The sequence below is a fragment of the Notolepis coatsorum genome (genome assembly GCF_963971535.1).
Source record: "Notolepis coatsorum genome assembly, chromosome: 20".
In the NCBI taxonomy this organism is placed as follows: domain Eukaryota; kingdom Metazoa; phylum Chordata; class Actinopteri; order Aulopiformes; family Paralepididae; genus Notolepis; species Notolepis coatsorum.
In genome coordinates, this window is record NC_140184.1 from 35563638 (window position 1) to 35589450 (window position 25813).

The 25813-nt window shown below is 42.1% G+C and overlaps 1 protein-coding gene across 1 annotated transcript in view; it reads left to right on the top strand.

Annotated features, from left to right (window-relative positions):
- Nucleotides 1-8423: 8423 nt before the first annotated feature.
- Nucleotides 8424-25813, top strand: part of neo1a (neogenin 1a) — a 360480-nt gene continuing 343090 nt past the window's right edge. Inside the window, 1 exon segment of the mRNA XM_084337101.1 lies at nucleotides 8424-8993. Within this exon segment, the coding sequence (XP_084193227.1) occupies nucleotides 8906-8993 (88 nt within the window). The 5' untranslated portion in view covers nucleotides 8424-8905.

Here is a 25813-nt window from a genome sequence, read left to right on the forward strand (position 1 = left end):
GACATAGTGCTACATTCACTCAGCAATGGCGTAGACTTGAGGAATACTAATAGCTTGCATTGGATATCAATTCATCATAGATTTCATTGCTTTGTCTTCTTCTGCATCTATAATTGTTTACTCGCCCCTAGCTTTAGGTTACTTAGCTTTACATTTGCAGTGGTGGATGCTAGTAGTTGCTAACGTCCGGTGCCAACAACTTATGAATATTAACTGGAACTCATCCCAAAACAGCATGTACGTTGGAAGGATAGAGAGAGGCACACTGTAGTACTTGATTATAAATGTCAAACAATTGATTTGATTGAAAGAAAAAAAAACGTACACATGTGTTCCATAGACTCAGGAATGATGTACAATTTAGGACCTTTAAGGAAGCTCCTGCTTTCACACGATGTAGAGAATTTGGATGGATTGTCAGCTAACTGCAGCGACATAATTGTCATTCCTGCCAGGATAGCAGTTAGCTGACAATGGAGATGGTAAAGCAGGGTAAAGTACAAATAATTTAAAACTTGGCATTTTTATTTTACTGATGTAACTACTGATGTACAACTTCAAGGTGCTTTTTGAGTGCAATTGCTGCAAAGAAGGAGCATGGGAAAGACCGTGTCAATAGTGGCACAGTCGTCTCGATGAGGGGCTACACAAAGCTGGAGCCTTAGCAGGAGGGGCAGCCGGACAAAACACTCTCAAGACTGCATTATCCTCTCTGCGCCGTCTTTTGAAATGTCATTTTATTTTTGACAAATTACACCTTCTTTGCCCTAATATCCCATTTAAATGCCTTTTCTCCTTCAAGTGCCAGAATGTAATGGCAGGCTTTGGGAATGTGCCGGAGATTAGAAAATACCTACTCGTGCCTCCCTGTGAGATACACACGAGAATTGAAATGTACTTTTCTGCTTTGTGACACAAGTCTGCCTGGCTGGAATGTCAACGATTTCTAATAAATTGACCAGAAATTGTATTCACCCCCATTAAGTCCAACAATGCTGCCTTGGACCATGTTTGTATTCCCTTTACGAGAACAGCACCTTGTTTGATCTTGAAAGGCCAACGGGGAACACATTTTGAGAGCAACTCTTGGAACAAAGGTCATTATCATTAATTTCCTATTATACAATGGCATGCAAATTTCTTGATTCTGATTGGCTGAAACAGATACCGGTTGTTATTTCGTATAACACACTCCATGTGACCCCAGATCCCTCCCACAACCGAATAACTTTATTTTTTCTGTCTGAATAAATCCGCCAGTATGAATAGCTTTTGAACGAATCCTCCAAAAAATATACAGTCAACTGGAATATGTTAGTTTGTTACATACACATGGATTATGTAATAAATTTGTCATGACCCATTGTGAAACAAAAGAAAAATCGTGGACATAAAAAAAAAAAAAAAATCCGTCAATCTTTTTTTTTGTCAGATTTGATTGATTGGTTGATTGAAAATTGTATTAACAGATTGCAGAATAGGTACAATGCAGTACGGCTCAATACACACAATTGTTAAGGGGATGCCTTAAGGGGATGCTGTATGTATTGAGCTGTACTGTACTGTACCCATTCTGCAATCTGTTAATAAAGTTTTCAATCAATCAATCATGCAAACCAGAGAAAGACGTTCGTCTTGTTTACATCAGGGTCCCCCATTTTCAATTCATCATAACATATATGACATACATGACATACAGATGGACAGTACTGCTACATCTATACATTTATGACATACCAGATTTACAAATACAGTACTGTTTGTGATACAAAAAGAGAGTATATACATTTGACGAAGAAACTATACATTGGAGGAGGTTGGTAGGTGGTGTGGGGGGGGGGGGGGGTAGGTGGGGTGGGGAAACTGTACATTGGAGGTGGTTGGGTGGGGGGGATGGTTTGGTAGGCGGGGTGGGGGTAACTGTACATTGGATTATCAACAAAACCTTACTTGGTCCCAAGAAAAGGGTCTTGTGTATTATTGGGTTAGGACATTTACTGTACATTGGAGGGGGTTGCGTTAGGACATTTACAGGGGCCAGTTTCGAATTGCAGTCTCCCGTAGGTTCTCTCTTTTGGTTTTGAAAGTGGGTAGAGATTCACATTTATTTACAGCTGTGGGTAGGGCGTTTAGTCCCATGTTTGAGCCGAATCTGGGTTTAACATGGTTTGTGGAGCTCCCTCTGGTGTCTAGTGTCTACTAGTGGATCTACTATTGGATCTACTTTATCTGTGGATGGTTTTGTGAATAAATATCCATTATGCTTCAATTACTGTGTGTTTATTGTATAGCAATAAAGTTGGGTGAATTGGGTCATTGTATAAACGCATTACATCACTTGAAGTCGTGTGTTATACAAATTAGATCACGCCTATGGGGGTCTAACGACCCTCGGCTGCGCCTCGGTCCTAACAACCACCCATAGGCGTCATCTAATTTGTATAACACACTCTGTCGCGTGATGTAATGCTTACATACCTAATCAACCAAATTCCACATTATTACCCAAACTGTGGGTTCAGATTACAATAGACTCCAATTTGTCTGTTTGGTCACTGTGGTTGAAAATCACCATCGTCCCCTCCGTCTCATCCAGTCCCTCTCTGTGGCTCCCTAGGTCTCATCCAGTCCCTCTCTGTGGCTCCCTAGGTCTCATCCAGTCCCTCTCTGTGGCTCCCTAGGTCTCATCCAGTCCCTCTCTGTGGCTCCCTAGGTCTCATCCAGTCCCTCTCTGTGGCTCCCTAGGTCTCATCCAGTCCCTCTCTGTGGCTTCCTAGGTCTCATCCAGTCCCTCTCTGTGGCTCCCTAGGTCTCATCCAGTCCCTCTCTGTGGCTCCCTAGGTCTCATCCAGTCCCTCTCTGTGGCTCCCTAGGTCTCATCCAGTCCCTCTCTGTGGCTCCCTAGGTCTCATCCAGTCCCTCTCTGTGGCTCCCTAGGTCTCATCCAGTCCCTCTCTGTGGCTCCCTAGGTCTCATCCAGTCCCTCTCTGTGGCTCCCTAGGTCAGCCATATAGGGCCGACTGTAGTCTGTTACTACAGAGGCACACTGTTTGATAGGGACCAATGCACATCAAAGGACAAGTAATTAAAATAATGATTACCAGCAAAGGAGGAGCTGCGAGAGAGAGAGAGAGAGAGAGAGAGAAAGAGAGAGAGAGAGAGAGATAGAGAGAGAGAGAGAGGAAAAGAGGAGAAAAAAGAAAAAGAAAGAATGTGAGAAAAAATTGAAAGAGCGATACAGAAAGAGGAACAGAGGAAGAGAGAGACTGATATTAAAAGAGCGAGACAGAGATACAAAGAGAGAGAGAGAGAGAGAGAGAGAGAGAGAGAGAGAGAGAGAGAGAGAGAGAGAGAGAGAGTGCTGACATGTGTGAGGTGAGTTGTGCCAGGCGTTGAAAATGTGCCCATGTAAGCACACGTAAGGTGGTGCGCACACTCAGGCAGGTTCCGGCTGAAGTAAGTAAGTACTGTTCACTGGCAGGTGAGAGTGCTCCATGAGGCAGGTTCCTGCTGAAGTAAGTATGTACTGTTCACTGGCAGGTGAGAGTGCTCCATGAGGCCATGATGTGCTTCCATCTTTAGCATGGGGTGTAGGCCAGATACACACCAGCTGTTTGTTTTACACTGCCAAGTGTTAGACACCACACACACATACACACACTACCATTTGTTGGATGTGGACCATTATATAACTGCAAAATATTCACTATAAGATTGTGATGGATGAGAGAATAATGGAAATGATAACTATCAAGACACAGTATGATTAGTGTGTATCCTCAACGTAGTCCCTCAGGTTTTCCTCAGTGGAAACGAATGTGGATGAACCTCAACCTCAGTATCCCTTACACACAATTAACAGGCATCTTTCACAATCGTGTTAGAATTAAAGGACAGGTTCTCGCCCCCCATCCTCAACAAGTAATCCGTAATGTACGTATGACTTCACTGCTATCTGTCATAACAGCCAATCTGTACCCTGCTCCAAATAATATATATATATCATGAGAAGTGAGCCTATAAACTGCTCATTTGCAGTTAGTGATCAGTGGACAAGGTCATGCTTAATCAGTAGTGGAAGAAGTATACAGTTCCTTTACTTAAGTAAAAGTAGAAATAAAATAAAATGGGTACTCTGGTATAAGTCCCCCCTTCAAAATTCTATTTAAGTAAAAGTAGTGTTTGCTATTGAATGTAGTACTTAAGAGTCAAAAGTAAAAATGCATTCTACATGATGTTTGTGTATTCCAGTGCTGGGGAGCATTGAATCCTATAAAAGGCTATGTTAAAGTGGTGTGTGGTCCAGTAATGCTGCTCTGAATGATCCTATTCATAAATGTTTGCCATGTTTTCTATGCACAATCCTTTTCTTCAAAGTAAGTAGTAACTTGTGGGTTCAGATTAATGTAGTGGAGTAAAAAAAAAAAGTACAATATTTCCTATATATGAGTAAAAGTACAAAGTTCACTAAAATGAAGTACGTTTTACTTACGTGCAGTACTTGAGTAAAAATCCTTAGTTACTTTCCAACACTGTGCTTAATACTGTAATGACTCATCAGGAGGCCTGCTTTGAACCAGAGAGCAACCGGATGCCATGCCAAAGACGAGCTCCCTCTTAATCCCTGTGCTACTTAATCTGGCAAGCATAACAAGATTTTATTCACAGTGTGGGATCGCATTAAATCTGGTGCCAATATCGGTAATCCACACCAATCCTTTTGGCTAAATAGTTGATTTTATGGCTATAGTTCGGAGATTTATCAATCATTATTTGGGTGATAAATTAATACATACTCTAGTAGATTTCCTGCATTTAAGATACAGTAGATATTCAATTGGCTTTATTTCCTTTGCTTTTTCTCCAGATAATGGCTACTACCTTGTTGTCACTAATCCATCAAGGACATTGTGACTGTCAACTGTATTCAATGCCTGTTTTCTTCAGTGCTCTGTACGTGTTCATGCAATGGAACTATGCATTAACATATTTTTTGCGTATAAAGATATTGCTTTTAAGGGCGTTCAAGCGATTAAAAAGGGTTTGAAATACCATACACAATGGCTGCATCCGAGTTAATCCATAGTAATGACCATGATTGATTGATTGAAAACTTTAATTAACAGATTGCAGAATGGGTACAGTACAGTACAGCTCAATACACAATTGTTAAGGGGATGCAGACCAGATAAAGACTTTCAGGGTCCCCCATTTCCCCCCCCCCCATAATGACATTTATGACATACACAACATACAGATATAAAAATCGAATCATATAATCTAATCTAATCATGACATTTATGACATACATGATATACAGTACTGTTACATTTGTGACATACAAGATATGCAAATATACAGTACTGTTAAACATAGATCCTAACAGTAAATATATACATACGAGGGGGAGGGAGCTGTACATTAGGAGGGGGTGTGTGGGTGGGAGGGGGGTTCAGACATTTACGGGGGCCAGTTTTTTTTATAATTGCAGCCTCCCATAGGTGCTCTTTGAGAGCGGTTTTGAAGGTGGGTAGGGATTCACATTTTTTACGGCTGTGGGTAGGGCATTCCACATTGATGTGGCATAATTGCGAAACATGTTTAGTCCCTTGTTTGAGCCGAATCTGGGTTGCACATGATTTGTGGAACTCCCTCTGGTGTTGTGGTCATGGTATTCACTGACCTTTGGGAAGTACCTCGACATCGGTACATGGGTACCTTAGTGGTGTAGTGTATCTTGTAGACCAGGCCCATTGCAAGTTGCTGTACTCTGTCGTTTACTCTAAGCCATCCTAGGTTGTCAAAATGGGCTGGGGTGAGGTGTGTTTTAGGAGTAAGGTCAAGCAGTAGTCTGACCAGTTTGTTTTGTGATGTTTGTAATCTTGTTTTTAGTGCCTTTGAGTGCCTTGCTGTATAATTTAAGTATAACTTGATCTAATGTAAATTCCCTTTGACTTGATATGAACATGTGAGAGGGTTAAACTTTGAGATTAGGCATAATCTGGAGAGAATATGTAGTTAGGGCTGTGAGCAACAGGCTGCTAAGAAACAATTAAAAGAGAGTTTAACTCCAGCTAGCCTATACTATACTTGGCCTGTGGTTACAAATCGACTAACACTCAGGTTTGCTGTTGCTCACATACATTGCTTTTATTAGGGAGAATAGTGACTATACTATAGAAATCAACTACATTGTCTTGTGTTTTCAAGCAGTGTTGAAATGACGGAGGAAATCAGATTCCCTATCTGTAAAGTAGGTCATATATCTTATAAAAGAATAGATGGCTGCAATTTTAAACCTTATGTTTATCTGTGTAATAGAACACTTGAAAGCAGAATACCTACAGGTTCATATAAACCTAGTCAGACAAGGTTCACTAGCCTTTTTCAGTCCACTATGGCCCGAGTCTGTCATCCTTGTTGAGCATTTCAAAGCTACCCTTACCTATAGGTCATGAATATAGATATCACATTGAAAGTAATGGAGCGATGGAGATAGGCTCTCTCTCTCTCTCTCTCTCTCTCTCTCTCTCTCTCTCTCTCTCTCTCTCTCTCTCTCTCTCTCTGGCAAAGTAGCATGTATGGTTCATGAGGCAAGAGACACCTAGCTTGAAATGAGACTGGCTCATATCAGTGACACACACAATATTCATCTTTTCCAGGGGGTTTGTTCTTTAGACAGTATTTTGCAGGGCATTATTACACAAATATATTATGTCTGACTCTGGTGATTAGTCAAAACTGGATCAAATCTATTATACTGTAGTAGAAACCATCAAATGGTATCGCTGCAATGATTTACAATGGTAATAAAAACAATTGTTAATTTTGAAGTGTTGGAAAGTGTATGTCTTCAAAGCCATTTCATGTTTGTGAGTCTTTATGCTTGAATCTTCATGTTTTAGCTATAGTTAGTAAAGCCTGGAAGATGCTATGTCATGCACATGAGGGAAGTGGATCTGAAACGTTATGGAGCACACAGTCCAGTGGGTGGTGCTCTTCCATGTTTCTAAATGAATGTTATCCAACTGTAGTTAAAGCAGGCAGCATATCTGTTTCCTGACACAAGCCAGAGGGAAATGTAGCATTCAATTGTTTTCTTTAATAGTTCAAAGCCATTTAACTACAATGAATGGTCACAACCACAAAGCAGTTTCACCAGACTTATAAACCCTAATAAATACTGTAACCCAAAACACCACCACCAGTTATGATCATCATCATCATCCTGCGGAAGGGAAATGTAATCCACTGTTTAATATCCTGTTGTACATAACAGTACCTCTCAGGATTATGTTAAGCAACTCAGCCTGAAACCTAATCTAATCTTCTGGTTTCTAGCCAGCATGTAAAATAAATCTGCCAGAATCAAGTTACATGTTGCTGCTCTGGTCCAGTTCAAATTCTATAAACAATTCTTGTTTATCAACAGGAAAAGTAATTTTCCAAATATTTGGCCTCTGCATAAACTGTAATGTATAAGGGTATAGCTACACAATGCATGACTAAATGAATGTACTCATAAACCTATTCACTCCTCTTTTTACATTTAATTTTGTAGTGCAAGACAATCATTTCTAAATGCATTTATTTGAGATTTCTTTGTTTGCAATCAAAATGAATAAGGAATTTTAATGTACTGTATATGAAACATTATACTTCTTAATTTGGCCTAAATTTCCACATTGGCAAAAATGTGTTAATCATTTCACCTCATATGTTCAAATAGGGCCTAGAAGAATTTTTTATCCCTTTTATAACACAAGAAAATGTCGAGTTGTGTGTGTTTTTCTTGAGAAAAACTATATGGGGGATTATTTGGGATGCCATGTATAGGTCTAATGAAAGTGTTGTTCAGTTGCAGATTAAGTAGTACGTGTGAGGGGGGGACAACTTACTATCACTGGGGCAGATAGTAGTTCTAGAATGAGCTGTACTGTACTGTACCCATTCTGCAATCTGTTAATAAACTTTTCAATCAATCAATCAATCAATGGCAAATATGCAATATTATATAAAAAAAATAACAATAAATTAAGCTGATAATTTCCTGAAATGCACGTTTCTAAACCACTAATGTTATATATTATGCACTCTGAATCCTATATGTACTAAGCGCAGCTTCTGGAAACCTCAACCCAGTTAAGAAGAACACGTGAATTAGATGGGGAACACGTTATACACAAAGCTATGGAAATCCTTGGCCCAAGGCAGATCATGTCACAGTAGATCCTACCCTGCGTGCTGCTTATTGAGGCTCCATACCTTCTTTTAGGTTTCGCCTCCTACACAGACACACACAGCCACACGATCCAGAGTTCCGTTTCACCCGGAGTCCACCCCCTGTTTTCCGGGGAGCCGTGCAGAATTCCAGCCCCTCCACGCTGCTCTGCCTGTTATTACGTCCCGTCCGCGAGAAGGAGCTGGGGCTGCGGTGGCGTTGTTTTCTCCCTAAAGTCGGACAGTGATTCTCTTACCAGCCTGCCTGCTTTATTATTTGGTTTTGTTTACGCGCTTTACTGGTGATATTGGAATCGATTGAATAATACGAGCAGTAGTAGTACCGTCCACACTCCGCATTCCCCCCGGTACTGTGCCTCCGTGGCAATGGATTGACTTGAGTTCTCCTCCGCGGCCGCTGCAGCCACCAAGACAAGTTGAGAAAAGAAACACTCGAACCTGCGGTCTCTCTCTCCACACTTCCAGCTACATGTTTTATCCGGTTAGTTTCAAAAGTAGCTGGTTCCGGATGTTTCTTTTCATTTCGTAGATGAGAGACGTTGAACTTTTTTCTTTTTTGGTGTCGGGAGCGTATTGCAAGAAGAGGTGGCCGATCAGGATATAATAAACGCGGATTTTTCCTCCTGGGTTCCTGAAGCCTGCAAACATTTATTTGTGAAAAGTGATGGCCGAGCGGGGAGCCCGGTGGCCCCTCTCTCTCCTCTGTCTCCTCGCCGTTCTGTACACCGCCGTGGCGAAGCATGCCGACAGAGGTAAAGGGTTCATGCACCTATATGTTATTATTATACACATTGTCATTACAACGCAACGCGTTTTCAATCTGTTGAAAGTTACAATGTAGCAAGTGAAGAAGCCCTGGAATGCAGGCTAGTAGTAGCAGCGCTAACAACAGTTCCTATAAGGAGCTAATTCCGCTGTATTTCAGTCGCGAGTTTAAAATCCAACATGGGCTAATTCCATGTTTTAAGTTACATTCCCATGAATGCTAATGATCTACTTATAGATCTATTTGCATTAATTTCACGCTTTACCTAGAACCCTTTGTTTGCATTAGGGACGCTGCATTGGACAGAAATATTGAAACATGCATTTCAAATGCTTTATGAATGTACCTCACCCGCATTTCTCTAAAGGTGGCTCGTATTGATTATGCGAATAGCAGCTCTGAACAAAATGGCATTTGTTGCTTTTTCGGTATAACCTTTTTCTACCGTTTCATTTATGGAATTACAAAGGATGCCAAGAAGTTGGATTTTGTAAAACCTGCTATATGAAGAACGAGTAAAGGCTTACTGTGTCCAGCAAGAAGCTGGAATCATCAGTCTGGCAGACACCTCATTACCTGGGCGTCGATACACGTTTAGCTGATGGATAAACAGTCCACCGTTCATTTGCCTCTGTTAATTGTGTCGGACGAAGAGCACTGCACTGCAGTGTGCAATTCAATACCAGTCCTGTGTGAAACCAATACCAACTGCTGCTGGATTTTGTAGCACGTTTATTAGCTCTTTCACCTTGTTCATTGCAAACCTTTATTTTAAAGTCAACATGAGTATTGATGACTGGGGGTCCATGTGTCAGTGAGCATGATACCCACAGTCTGTGGTAACTAAGCAGCATAAGCCACATTCAAATGGTATGGGTGCCTGAGACAAATTGGAGAGTGATGTAAAAGAATGTGCACAGTACAGCAGTTGGAGTGCAAGACATTTCATATCCATAACGTTTATAAATAATACTCTTAAAAAGAGAGGGTCTTCTTCTCCTCAAGACTAGCAGTGTGTGTGTAGTCTAGAAAATAATGGTTGAGCGCCACTGACTGCATTTTCTGCAACAGTGGTAAGACATGTTCCCCTTCGCCCGGTGCTGGGGGGGGGGGGCTGTCCATGTGTCTTTGAATATATGTTGTTGTGTGTTTTACTCTGATGGTAAGAATCTATATGCAAAGAGAGAGCGAGAGAGAGAGAGAGAGGCCTTTCGGAGTGATGGGCCTCAGCTAGATGTTTGGTTCCCTTGCTTGAGGGCACTGATGAAAGAGGCTCTCCTGCATGAAAAGCAGTCTGCAGTGGTGGAAGGGAAGGGGTGAGGAGAGAGAAGGAGAAAAAAAGCCCCTCCTAGGCTTTGCTGGAGAGATCAGTACAAAAGAGAGAGATGGGGGTAGGGTGAAACGGGCCGGCACTGCCTGGAAAGTCATAAAACCAGGAGATTAAGAGGACCAGGGAGTTCCTTTGGGAGCTCTTGATTGATTCCAGAGATTTGGACTGGGACCCACACGCAGAGAGTCTCAAATTACTAATTGTGGGGTCCCCCTCACTGAAAATATCTGTTTATTCAAAACACATTTCTTTGAGGTCCCGAGTCCTTTGCAAAGTAGGACCGCAGCCAGAACTTGTCTTTATCAAAGTTGGCAGAGTTGCAGCCCTAACGTTAGCTGAAAAAGAGTTTCAATCCTTCTCCCTTTTCCTCATTTGGTTTCCATCCGCCGCTGGGACGAGTATAATGGATAGGCATGTCTTTTTTTTTTCGTTTTAAACTTTGAAGGAACCTTAAAAAAGCTCAGCCACATGTAGGAGTCAGACTTCTACCACATTGCCACCATTCATCCAGTTTCCTCCCCCTCAGGTCCTAGAAGTTCCCAAAACACTTTCCAGTTGCACTAAAAGTTTTGCTTTGTAAACAGATCCCCTTTAGAGGAGTGTAAAATCCATTTAAACGCTCTATCTTATCTCTCTAAGCCTGCTGGGAGGGAATTGTGTGCTGATTGTCTCCCAGTGGACAATGCAAATAACTTGCTGAAACATGTAAACATTTGGCAACCCCCTCTGCTCCCACGGACCACTCTCCCGGGCCTCATCCCCCTCAGACCACCTCTGCTGCAGCCTGGCCCGACTCTGAAAACAGCCAGTGTTTTCTTTGGGCACATTTTATGTTTTTTTTTCTCTGTAGGCTCTACTGCTAAGAATGTGATTTACCAGCTTTATTCTTATCAGTATTTAAAATGTCATGGTGGTCCTCTTAGCTATATATGGGTATGCAAGGAAGGCTACTTCCACCCCCACCCTCCATCATCACGTACACCGCAGTACAATAACTCATCGTGCATCAGCCTTATTTAATTGTGGAATCATTATGCATGTTGTAGCCTAATCTAATTTGCTTGGAAAATGGTTGCACTGGTAAATCAAATGCAATTTTCCCAGTTGAACTGACCCCTTGAAATGGGCGGACAAGTCTTCGTTACAACAAGCTCACATGGCCCTCATGGAGACTCTCACCTGCTGTGTCTGTCATATCATGCTGTTTACTGATCATTTATTTATGGGCCCCCAATCACTCATAAACTCCTAATGACCTCTCTCCACTGAGAGATGGATAATTGCACACTTCCAAGGTTTTCATCTGTGTCTGATTCATCTGCCTCACTAATGAAACTGCCCCTGATAGGAGAGGAGACGCTACAGATGTCCTACTGCCATATCAAGACTCGGTTTGTAGCCACTTGGCATCTAATCCTTAGTGTAACGGAAAGGTCAGGAAATTGAGACAAATACTGAAAATGACAAGCTTTAGCTTTAATGTGAATAGCTAGCAAATGGATTTGATAATTTCCTAGCCTATGTTTTCACACGGTGTAAATGACAGTGGCCAATTGTTTATATAATTTACAATAACTGCTTTTTTTTATCAATTTATTTTTATTTAAACTTTCACAATAAAAACACCGCATCAACAACACAACATCAACAATAATAATGATGGAACTATAATAAATATGTCATATAAATCCCAGACTAATAATACTAAATAAAAATAACAAGTAAACAATAAAAATAACAGTCAAAATAATAAAGACATCACAAACTACAATAACTGCTTTTGTGGTTTATGTGTAAGTGCTAGGGGGAGATCAATACCTCTCAAATAAATGTCATCACATCCGCTGTTGGGACTTTCTGTTGGTCATGTCACAGTCATGTGTGCTTGCTTTCCAGTGTCTCGTGGGAAACCAAATGGTCGGCCCATTTTGGATAATTAATTTCCCTATTAAACAGATTTCTGTATGAATTGGATTCTGCTGGTCTGGTATTATGGAGAACCATACCACTGCTGCAGATTAGATGCTGAATGCTATCTTGGCGATTATTACTGTGTTTTACAATTTAACTCTTAAATAATTAATCCAGGGGGCAGTTCTGTATTTAGTGAATTTTGTGAAGTTATTAGTTTGCAAATGATACTGAGACGAAACCTTTTTCTTCGTGGGTGTGTGTGGTAGAAGCAGATACTGGTTATGTTTGGCAGAACAAGACGCTTGCTGTGCACTGAGACATTTTCAAGACTACATCTGACTTTGGCAGTAGTTATTTTTGAAAACATAGTTGGACTGAAAAAATACACATATCCTACACAGAGCTGGCAAGATAAAGCAAAACCCACATTATTTTATAATTTGTTTTACCCAGGGACAGTGCACATTAATCAACATCTTCAGTTTCCACATCAATTGTAAATGTGCCAGAATTAGTCTGTACTCCCTGCCTACCATGCATGTCTTTATGGTGTGGGAGGAATCGGAGTACCTGGAGGAAACCCACGCGAACACAGGGAGAACATGCAAACTCCACACAGAAAGGCCCCCTGCTGGGGTTTGAACCCAGGACCTTCCTGCTGTGAGGCAGCAGTGCTAAACACTGTGCCACCGTACCACATTAAGTACCATGGAAATAATGTACATGCTTTGAAAGTTTGATCCCTTCAACTCCCCACATCTACCTTGCTAAACACTTAATGTAAAGCGTTTCTCCTGCATGAAAGCATGCAGCCTATTCGCTGAAGGACAGTATTGTGGGAAACGCAATTTTATAGATTTGTCAATTAAATAAACTATTCAATGAGGCGACACGCCGACACCTATTATTTGACTAGGACAGTCAAAGAAAAGGACAGCCCTAATGCCCTATTTGTAATTGCCAGTAATGTTGTCACAATACCAACATTTTGACTTCAACACCGATGCTGGTTCTAAAGCGATACCACGACAAAAACCTAGGAATAGTAATGGAATATAATATTAGATGACGGAACATGAAACATTCTTCATAAAAGAATTTTTTCATTACAAAAATATTTTGATGCTGTTGAAACTTAAATAATACAAAAAAGAGGGCGGCTAAGTGGCGCAGTGGGCAAGGCGCTCGCCACTAACGCAGGAGATGCTGGGTTCGAGCCCAGCTCTCGGCGTTGCTACCGGCTTGGCTGGTCGTTCATACTAACACAATCGGCAGTGTTAGAGGGTGGGAAAGCCGTTGGGTGGGGATTGGACGTTGTGGACAGCGACTCCTACAGGTCGGTTGGTGCGCCTGTACAGCAGAATCAGGAAGTATCGGGGGCAGCGTGAGCCTCTCACGCGTCACTCCTCGCCGCTGAGAGATCGCGCTGTTCAGGTGAAAAGATGCGACAGCTGCCTCCTCGTGTACCGGAGGGGACACGTGATGCAAGGCTTAGTCCTCTCTGCAGCCGACCAGTGGGAGGCATAGTCTAGCAACGTTCGAGACAGGGGAGGGGAGAATTGAAGGGAGAATTGGCGAGGAGAAATTGGGATGGGAGAAAAATAGAAAAATAAGGAGAAAAAGTGGATTAAAAAAAATTATAATAATACAAAGAATATTCTGTTACAGCTCCTGAGCTATATAGCTAATATCCATGTGTTATTATGTGTTCTCTCTCCACACTATGTTAGTGCTTGTGCCAGTATAGGAGATATGATTATATATAATAAAAAAAAGATGATATATACATGTAAATCAATATCTTCCTTTTGAATAAAATAGGCTCAGGAATCAGCATTCTATCTCATTGTTAAAGCTAATTAGCCTAGTCCATGTCAAAAAGAGTAGCCTATAGCAAATGTACACACACAGCACTCACGCATGTGCACACGCACATGAGAGGGAAAATGGCAGCAGATTTAATGATTTTAGAATATTTCAGCTAATGAAATATTTATCATCAACTTACAGTTAGTTTTTTATGGTGTAACGTTTGGCTACTTTAAATCATTGAACGTACACAGAGAGAGAGAGAAAAAGAGAGGGAGGGGTTTTTGGCTCAGCCCCTCCCATTCCTCACTATTGTCAAATGAAATTTAACTCTGCCCACACTCTGCTGTGAGTGGCTCTAGGATTCGTTTTTAACTGTTTTGGAACCAGCATGGTTGACATTAGCAGCTAACTTTAGTTTAGGTTAGGGGTTCTCAATTTTTTTTATACCATAACCCATTTTATTTAGAATTTTTTTGGGGACCCCACACTTAATGTATCGCGTCATTTCAACGTGGAATTGAGGAATATCAAAATAAAAGCACACGTTGTTGAAATTGATCATGCATATTATTTATTAGACCATTTAATTACAGCACTGTTATACACATTTATAAAACGAGGCATATTTAGCCAAAATGTTTTTAATATATATTCTTTTACTTGCCAATGCGTTGTCACCTACCCGCGACTAGGGCTGCACGATTTTGGGAAATAATCGAATTGCGATTTTTCTGACAGATATTGCGATTGTGATAAAATTTGCGATTATATAATTTTTTTTTTTTTTTTAATTTGTTAGCATTTTTACAGCTTTTATTGGCCACGCAGGACAGACGGAGGAGAGGGCGAGCGGGAGGAGAGGTGGGGAGGACATGCGACAAATAACGACGGGAGCTGGGATCGAACCCGGGTCGGCCGCGTAGGTGCGCGAGGCACTATGGTATGCGCCACGAGGGCGCCCCTATCATTTTTTTTAAGCAGACCCACAGAGGTTTATTGTAAAATGCGGTTTGCATCTGGCCTACGCGGTGGGTCTGTTCTGGACACCGAGCCTGACATTTTTTCTTTTTACCTGGGAATCGATACTGGTACCCAACGGTACCTTTTTTCTGTACTTTACTCTCCCTCTCTGAAGTCTAAACTTCACAACACACAATCTTTTTTTTTATCCATTTTTTCTCCCATTTTCTGTATTTTCTCCCATCCCAATTTCGTATCATCCAATTCAACCCTCCCCTGTCACAAACGCTGTTTCTTGCCTCCCACAAGCCGGCTGCAATGTGGACTAAGTCATACATAGCACAAGTCCCCTCCGGTACTTGAGGTAACAGCAGTCGCATCTTTTCACCTGCGCAGCTCGATCTCTCAGTGGCGAGGAGTAACGCGTGGGAGGCTCACGCTGCCCCCGACACTTCCTGATTCTACTGCGCAGGCGCACCAACCGACCTGTAGGAGTCGCTGTCCACAACGCCCGATCCCTACCCATCAGTTTCCCACCCCCTAATACGGCCAATGTGTATTAGTACGGACGACCAGCTAAACTGAAAGCAATGTGGAGCGCTGGGCTCGAACAGGCGAGCACAGCGTCTCAGCATTCGTGGCGAGCGCCTTGCTCACTACGCCACGTAATACTAATTACAAAAATGTAACAGCTGGGTATTGCAATACTTTTCTAGTATTTGTAACGGCTGGGTATTGCAATACTTTTCTAGTATTGGTGTACCATGCAACCCTAATTGCCAGTGTTTTTAAATTCACACAATATTCCAATTCAGATACAAGCTGATATTCCAGATACTAGCTGCTATCCCGATCAACAAGGGTAAACAGAATTATTACCATGGAAACTGATCTTGCACAGAATGTAAAAGTATGCATGGTAAACTGTTTACATGCTGTAGTATCATATTTGGCTACCCTCATAGTCGGGGTACAAGGGTTACCTGGGCTATTGAACTGCATACAGTGTTGAATACAACTAGTATGGGGATATTAATGTGTGTCAACTCAATGCCCACACGGTCCTCACTGTCCCCTGTGCCTCTCAGGAGAACCTGGTTATAACTTTCTGTGCATGGATGTCTTGTCTCTGGATGTCTTGTCCCCTGTGCAAACCATCCATCCGAGACTGCTCATCATGTCTTTGGTAAGCGGTGCACAGTGAGTGCTTGCTGGTCGGACAGTCACTCAGACGGAGCAAGGTGGGGTGGAGACGAGCCAGGCTTCTGCCACGCTCTGGAGCGCAGACCAGATCATGGTTATGTCCATGGCTTGTCCCCCCCCCCCCCCCTGCTGAAATGAAAGAGCTTCTCTGTCTGAAGTGTGGTCTCCAGTGTTCCAGTGGTGTGGCACAGTGCACAGCCAAACATGGCTCTCTGGCCCACACCATGTGGCCCGCATGCCAACTTGTTCAAAGGCCTTGAAAGACCCAGACAAGAGCTGCAGCGTCATCTCCAAAAACTAACATTAGTCCGCTAGAGCTGTGAATCTTCACTGGCCTCACGATTGGATTACGATTCAGCTGCATCTCAATAATATATTACATCCTCAATTTTATAATCTTTATTACTGCACATGGCTACTTTTTCATCAATTAATACAAGCAGTGAGATACATTTACTTTGATTTAGAAGGTTCTTAAATCAGAATGTCAAAATAAATGTCTTTACTAGTGTTGCATGATACAGATACTAGAAGGGTATCTCGATACCCAGCTGTTTAAAAACGGTTCAATACTATTTTTATTAGTATCAGTAATTAGTATACTTTTAGAATAGCCTGATGCTGTATTTTCTATGAGTTGAGTGGATGCATGACCAGAGCACTAGCTTTAATAATACAATAATAATATATTTGATCTGTAGGGCGCTTTATAGTTGTGGAGCAAATCCCAAAGCGCTACATTGTAAAATAACATAAAAGCTAGCAAGAGTAATTTAATTTTGTTTTTTTAATGTTTAATAATTATGTTCTGTCACTGCATCGATGCAGAATTGTCCACGTCCGCATCGCGATGCATCTTAGAATCGAGACATTTTCACACCCCTATAGTCCGCTCTCCAGGCTGACCTCATGCCCCCTTGTCTTTCAGTTTGCTGTCGTTATGGTCTCTTGGAGGTCATTAGGCAATCATAATCTAGGCATATGCCTTATCCGTTACTGTGCATTAATGTTTGACTGAAGTTTGCTTCAGAAAGGTTACTTCATACCAGGGCTCGAGACTAACGATGTCCCGTCGTCCCGGGGACGATCAAATATTGATTTGGGACGAACAGAAATCTTTTTTGGGATGCAAACGGGACGAGAGGATTTAATTTTTTTCACAGGAAATGTCAATTAGCCGACTGTCAGTGCGCGCATATATATATATTTGAATTATTCTATGTTAATAAAACATACCTGGTGATCAACTACAGTTTGCTGTAAACATTATGATATGTGTGTAGTGTTCTGATAAGACGGCTGCAGCGGGAGCTGGCTCATGCTGGATTTGCGAATAGCATGCAGCTGCAGAGCCGCAGAGCCAGGGGCGCTTTCAGGTCCGGTCACAGGCCCGCTCAACAGCGCCCCCCATCCAACGGCTGAATTGCCAATGGCTGAATTGGAGTATTGCAATCAGCGTTTCCGTTAGCCGGTAATTACCGGTATTTGACCGGCAAAATCTGTTGAAGTCCGACATATTTAATCTCTCCGGTCATAATGTCCGGTGAAAATAATTCCCTCTAAACACAATTAGATTATTTGAATTGTATTAAAATAGGCTAAAATTAAATAGCCTATGCGATGAACGAAACAATCATTACATTTGTCGTTGCTTCACCAAGCAGCCGGTCTAATAATGACATCCTGTTGTCAGCGCGAGCTGGCTGCTGATATATTTGCGAGAAGCATGGCTTGGCAGGGTGCAGTACTCCAATTCAGCCATTGGCAATTCAGCTGTTGGGTGGGGGCGCTGCTGAGCGGTTTCCAGACCGGACCTAAAAACACCGCTGCTCTGCTCTGCCTGCTCCATGCTTCACGTAAATATATCAGCAGCCAGCTCGCGCTGACAACAGGATGTCATTATTAGACCGGCTGCTTGGTGAAGCAACGACAAATGTAATGATTGTTTCGTTCATCGCATAGGCTATTTAATTTTAGCCTATTTTAATACAATTCAAATAATCAAATTGTGTTTAGAGGGAATTATTTTCACAGGACATTATGACCAGCACCAAGTCATTGGGAGGTGGAGATATACATCACGCAAACCCACGATAATGTTGCCGTCTCTCTCTGCCAAATTTCTCAGTTCTTCGCTTGATATAATTAATACAAATGTCCAATATAACGGAATTCGTTAGCTCATAAAAATGTGATTATAACAGACTGCTGTTTATTAAGGTCGGGCAGACTGCCCACCGACACCTCAAGTCGGCAGCAGCACGAAGTCTCGAGGGACTTATTTTATTTGGAATATATTAATGACTGTATATACGCAAAAGTAGCCTAGTTTTAAGTTAAAATATTATAAATGCCTTGATGATGTCATTCTTTATATAGGCCTATCAATTGTTTTTAAGCTCAATAAACTCTGACCGGAATTTATCCCATTTGTCTGGTAGATTGAAATCTACCGGACACTCAGACCTGCAAAAAAAAATTCTAACGGAAACCCTGATTGCAATACTCCAATTCAGCCATTGGCAATTCAGCCGTTGGGTGAGGGGCGCGAGCGGGCCTGTGACCGGACCTGAAAGCGCCCCTGGCTCTGCGGCTCTGCAGTTGCATACTATTGGGATTCGTTGGAAGCAGCACGGAGTCTCGACTCGGGACTTATTTTATTTTATTTTAGCAGCAGTTATCAATATCGACCAGGAGGACAGCGCGATCTAAGGGACATGTTTCATTACTAGTCAAGTGTCATTACTTTAGTTATCAAAGGTGGAATCTCTGGACGCAATGACATTATATAGTTTAAAGCTAAACTACGTTTTTCTTTCTTGTTAGAAGAAAGATAACTTATTCAGTTAGATTTGATTTGATCTTTATTTATCTCTAACATTTTCAACCATAAACACACATTTGTAATAACAAAAAAAACTAAAACGAAATAAAATACAAATACATTTAAATATATTTTCCTATGGAAGGAATAATCAACATGGCTCCAATTGGTTGACTATAACAGCACCGTGACCAAATATCCCTATACTAGCACCTTGTTAAACACTTTTTTTTATATATATATTTATTTATTTTTAATCGTAATTATTCTTGTGAAATCTTTCCACCTGGGAGCCTTTTGACTAAATCAATTTATTCTCCCCTTCTCTGAATGGTGTTTCTTATGGCAATAACAACTATAGACGACAACCAAAGTAAAGGTTACATTCACTTTGGGACGGTTAAAATTGTATTTCGGGACGGTTCTGGGACGGTGGTGAAAAAAGTTAGTCTGGAGCCCTGCTTCATACATCCCTCCATTGGTTGTAGTTGTAGTTGTGGATCTTTCTATGGGCTGTTGGAAGGGAGGTATGCAGAATGGTGTCATCACCTGGCCATTTCAAATGTAGGCTTGGATTAGGGAAATTGAAATACTACAACTGCTTGGTTCACAGAAGCTGCTTAGTGGAACACATTATTATGTTCCGATACCATTTTTTCCTTCCCGATCCGATTCCGATACCTAAGCTTTGGGTATCGGCCGATACCCATACTGATCCGATACCAGTGCATACATTAAAAAAAAAATTATATAAAATAATAAATGTATTTGATTTTTTACAGCTACTGTTTTATATATACTGTTTTTTAGTAATAACTATAAAGTAATGGTATTTATTCAACAACAGGTGATTGTATAGATTAGTATTAGTATCATTAATTGACAACTATCTCAATGAGTTCACCCACGGAATGGTTGTTGGGACATTGATTCCACACGGACGTTATACGTTGTTGCACTCTAGAAGGCTCCGGTAACTTCAGTTAGCAGCAGAGGCACTGTTGTGATTTTTAATGCACAATAAATATTCAACATTCTCTTTTGAGACTCCGCTCAGACTCTTATCATTTGGCACTAAAAGCTAAACATTGTCACCGATATGGCTGTCCACAACATGTCATTAATTGTGTGCGAGAGGTCGATCAGTTAGCCACATTAGCGTGAGCTAGGTTAGCGTTAGCTAACGTTAGATGGAAATACAAACAATGTAACGTTACTGATAAAGTGATTTACCTTGGAATACTCCTGTGCCAACTTGCTGTACTTTGCTTGCAGGTCTGCAGCCATTATTGCTGGATTACGAATAGCCCCAATTTTAGCCAAGGTAACGTTAAAGTAGGGCTGGGCGATATAACGATAACTATCGCGATAAATTATTTCCTCGAAATAAACATGAAACGTGGTCGCAAAGTTTCGATATATCGATTTTCCAAGCTTGGATATGAGCACACGCACTAACAACCAATCAGTGAAGGAGATGGCGACAGGGAAGGAGACCCGCGGTGCACCTCTGGGAGTCTGGGTAGTAAACAAGGCTGGCTAGGATCATTAGCTTGCACGCCGCTATTTTATAGTTTACGTACGGAGTGGGTGTGTGGCGTCAATTCTGAGGCCACGGTTAGAGTAGTGTGGGGTATGCGGTGGACGTCGTTGCAATGTATTGGGGCGGAACGGAGTATTTTAGGGTGATAGTTAGTACATTGGAAACAAGGCTGGCTAGGATCATTAGCTTGCACGCCGCTATTTTATAGTTTACATGCGGAGTGGGTGTGTGGCGTGAATTCTGAGGCCACGGTTAGAGTAGTGTGGGGTATGCGGTGGACGTTGTTGCAATGTATTGGGGCGGAACGGAGTATTTTAGGGTGATAGTTAGTACATTGTCGTGGGATACACCGCTTGCTCTGGCTAACTGTTAGTTCCATTCTTATAATGCATAATGATCCAGTGGCGGTAGGTTGCCCCCTGGTGGGATATAATAATCTATGCACTGGTGCGTAGAACGTGCACGGACTGATGACGACATCAACTCGAGACATTCGCAGCAGCAAAACAAGTGAGTCTATTAATAGCCCGTCCGTCGGCGCTGGGCATAAGAAGTTAATTAAACTTGACAGAAATTATATCGACGATAATTATCGATATCGAGTGATATGAAAATAATTTTATAATTTTATCGCGATAACGCTTTTGGCCATATCGCCCAGCCCTAAGTTAAAGCTAAAACTAGCTTTCGGTTAGCGCTTCAGCTAATGCTAAATAACACCAGCAAGCGAACACAGAGCTCCCCATCAACACCCCTCTCTCGGGATGATGGCATTTAAGAAAGTATCTGCTGTTAAAATGACAAACAGCATTGACACTTTAATTCACGGTTGATTAAAAACACGTTTGTTTTATAATGCTCACTCAGCAGACCGCAGTGTTGTTGATAAATTACGTCATACGGTATCGGAGGCTAGACTTTCGGCGTACTCGCCGATACCGATACCAGCATTTTAGGCAGTATCGGCGGCATTTCCGATACTGGTATGATGGTATCGGAACAACTCTACACATTATGATAAGATGGCTAGTCCCTGCTGAGCTTTATCCGTTAAATAGGTGTTCCTACTGTGTTTTAGAGACTGTGTAAAGCATACCAAGCTTCATGTTAAGAAACATGAAATGAATGGCGTGGAAGCTTTGAGAAGTTTACGGTCTTTCTTGATCATTGGTCTTGTTATTCTTATGAGCACTATGACTTTTCAGAAGTAATTCAAAACAGGGTGCGCGTCTGCGCGACCACCATACCCACAGTAAAGAACTCCCTCTCAGGTATTACTGCTATCATAACTCTCGAGGGGGAAATGGTTTGAACAACAGGCAATTGGCCTCACAATGCATCGCATTCAGTAATATAGTTATGCATGATTGTAATTGTAATGGATACTCTTTTGGAAAGCACGGCAGTGTGCCGTTTTTCATTGTTTACCAAGACACAAGGGGAGTCAATCTTCTGATACGTCTCATTTTATAGTCAATGTATGACTGTATGAAATCATGGCATTTATGCACATTAACGTGACATATGAACACAGCTAGTGAAGAGCCCCCCCCCCCCCCCCCTGCCTGGCATTCAAGTGAAATCTCACAAGAAATGGGCTTTTGTGGCTGTTCATTTCTGCAAGCTCAGCAGGGCGGCGTGGACTTTTCCCTAACATTTTCCTCAAACTATTTTTTTTTGGTTCTGCCCAAGCTCCTGTTGTGGTGTCTCCTGCCAACTGCAGCAGCTGCGGAGGATTATGACACATGCAAGCTGTGCTGGTGAGATGAGCTGAGCCTAACAAGAGAGAGAGGCTCTATCTTATAGGGAACTGTATTAAAGCCCCGCTCTACAAGAAGAAGAAAATGGGGAATTGTTGGAGGATTTCTTGTCTGCCTGCTCCCGGGGAGGCTCAGACATCTGACCTTGATGTTTCAAGGCGGACATAACATTTTGTGTTGAAAGGGAACCAATGATTCAAATGTCTTGTAGCTGACAGTTTTCTAAGCTGTCACCACATAGTTCTCATAGATTCCTCTGAAGGACAAAGTACTAAAGTAACTTGGAACCTCGGCTTTCCTTCTTTTAGAACATAGAAAATTGCATGGGAGGAAAAGTTTACATTGCTTTGATTTGATTAACTCCATGTGGACGTAATAACATTTTGAAGTTGTAAATCTCATTCTGGGAAGCGATCCTCACTTCATCATTTGAAGAAGATATTCTCCTGGATAGTGTGATTAATAACCTTCGTTTGATCTCTCTTCTGGAGTCCTCTATATTGCAGCACTCAGACCGACTGAATTTATCCTCTGCTGTCTCTGTTTGGATGCCTTCCAGGGTTTGAAGAATGAACCTGAATTTTACATCCCTCCTCCTCATAGTTTAGGAACTGAGATCATAAAGGAGGATTCATGGCTAGTAATTGGAAAACAAGAGAATCAATCCGGCTTCTTGATGTTTCTTTTTGGGGGGGGGGTGGGGGGGTGGCTTGGTCATTGTCCAATTTGTTCACCGTGACCCAGTCAGTGAGAATTCTTTTGATGGATCTGCTGGCCTTCTGTGTCCTAACAATACAAGGACAGGCCGTGGCTGACCCAATTCACTGACCAAATTAACTTGTATTGTTTTCTGTCCAACCTCAGACGTCCTGAACTTCACTCCATATAGGCTGCGGCGGTCATATGAGCTCCAGGCTCAACATCGTGTGCGTGACTGAAATCCTGCTTGCACAGTTATACGGTGTCACGGTTGCTCTTGTGCACATACATTCACAAACAACACATACACACACACATACACACATACACTTAAGTCAAGAAAGGAGCACTTCATGTGCTGGAGGGGTGTGGGGGCAGTCGGTCACAGTCACAGAGAGAGGATTGTGAGCGCTCTCTTCAAACAAGCTGCCTACCGTCGTCCTGTGCCTGGCCTGGCCTGTGGCTTTTGGCAGCTTCAGATATGGTGGGATGTGTGTGTTTATGTCTGCGGGAGTATTTGTATAGGCATGTGCCACACGCCCATAGATGAACAGCTGTTTTTATCAATGAGGTTCAGAGAGTTTCCCAGCACAACTTGCTCTCTGAAAACGTGCTTTTGTTCGCTCGTATCACTAAGAGCGTAGCAAGAAATAGGGTCATTTCGATGCATACATACGGCTTTCTGCACATAAATGCTCTAATGCTGGTAGCCAGCCGGTGGTCATTGAGCCGGTAATGTGTGGTGAGGTGGCACTTCACATAACAAATATGAGGAGGGGGGGGGGGGGGGGGCAGAGCTTTGATTGCAACATTGTTGATTGTACCATTTTTCTTATATTGGAGAGGCCTCTTTTAGGCAGAGACTAAATTATAGATGTGCACACACAGCTGTGAATGACAAATAAGAGTGTTAGTTCTGAGGTTTGGTGGTTGTTGCTTCCAAGTTCCCCTTGATGTGCTTTGATTTCTAAAAGGGTTTACAGGAAAAGGGTTTCAAGAGTCACAACAACAACAAAGTGTTGTCTTTGCATTGAAGAAGTTGATGAGTTGATGATGGCAGATTTTTTTGCAGACTTTTCTCACACACTGGGGGGGGGGTTCTGGGGTGTAGACTTTTGTCAGATGGCTCAGGTGCCTCAATTCAACTACCTGTGCTGATTCTACAAATTATCTGTCTTTTGAATAGTTACTAATTCACTGTGAACTTTGAGTATGTACACAACAATTATCTTTGAAGTTGTACTAGCTTCCTTCAATATTGTTTACGAGTCATGGACTGGTTTGTCTGATCTTTTTAGCCGAGAATTATTGTAAACCACCACATTTTTTGGCATGGTACTAGGCATCGTTTTATGTATGAAGGCGTGAAGTTATTTTTGTTCAACACAGTACTTTTCCATGGCACTCTGCCAGCATGCTTTTAGCATAGACCATCTTGTGCTGGATCCAGGAGATCCATGAATTGGCCTAACCAGTTATGGGTTTGAGTTAAGAACTACATTGGCTGTTTACTAGCAGTGTCGTCTGGTGTCCCCTCTCGTCATTTGAAAAGTTCAGCTCTCACATCAACCATCAACCATCCAGGTTTTTAGTTGTCACCTGCCTCCACGGTGACCCTTCAACCCTAGTTGTCTTTAGGGATGCCCCGATCACGTTTTTTGCCACCGATACCGATCACCGATCGTCGTGAGCCATATCGGCCGATCCGATACCGATCGTTTTTGATTAAAAGAAATTAAAATGTATTTTATATACATTTTTATTTTCTTTTTATAAAATATATATATTATATAATTAGACTTGTACTTGTATTATCTGCGAGACATCGCCACCACGCAACAAGCTCCACTGTCTGTGTGTACTCTAGTAGCCTCCAGCTACAGCCAGGATTCTCCGGAGCTGCAGCTGGACCTATACTCGAGTAGCCTCCAGCTACAGCCAGGATTCTCCGGAGCTGCAGCTGGACCTATACTCGAGTAGCCTCGAGCTACGGCCAGGATTCTCCGGCGCTGCACCTGGACCCTATTGGTATAACGTTACTTAACTGTGCTCAGCAAGCCCTCAGCTCGAAACGCATCGAATCAGTGTTATAAGACATTGATATCAGGAGCTATCTGTAGCTACTGCTAGCCGGATATATAACGTTAATACAACGCCTCAGTGAATTATTTAGTTCAATGGGACATTTCGTTTTTAACAGTGAACTAACTTGCGCTAACGTGAGCTAACAGCTAACGGGTATCATACCTACCTACTATACTTGCTAGAGCGTTTGTTGATGTCAGGAGCTATCGGTAGCTGGCCGGCTAGATACCGTTCGGTTAGACAATGCCTCATCATGTATTAAACTAAAAGTGAATAGTTGACTGGGTCATTTTGTAACAGTAGCTAAGCCGACACGCCGTCCTCCCGTGTCTCACTAGACTAGACCCGTGTTTACATGCGTGCTGGAGGGGCTGGACTCGAGAGCAGACGCCGCACCACCGGTGTCTGAGACAGAACTCAGCGACAGCAAGTGATCGGGTTTGACGATCGGTGAAAATAAAACATTATCACCGATCACCGATCGCATATTTATACTGAATATCGGCCGATAACGATCGGTGGCCGATCGATCGGGGCATCCCTAGTTGTCTTTGTTAACTTGTGTTTCTGCTGGTGAATCTGACGTGAAATGAGTCTTTGCAGCACAAGATAGAGGTTCTTGGAGCTGCCCTTTGGCATGAAGCTTCCCTGGCTGCAGTGGCTTTTTACTGTGTTA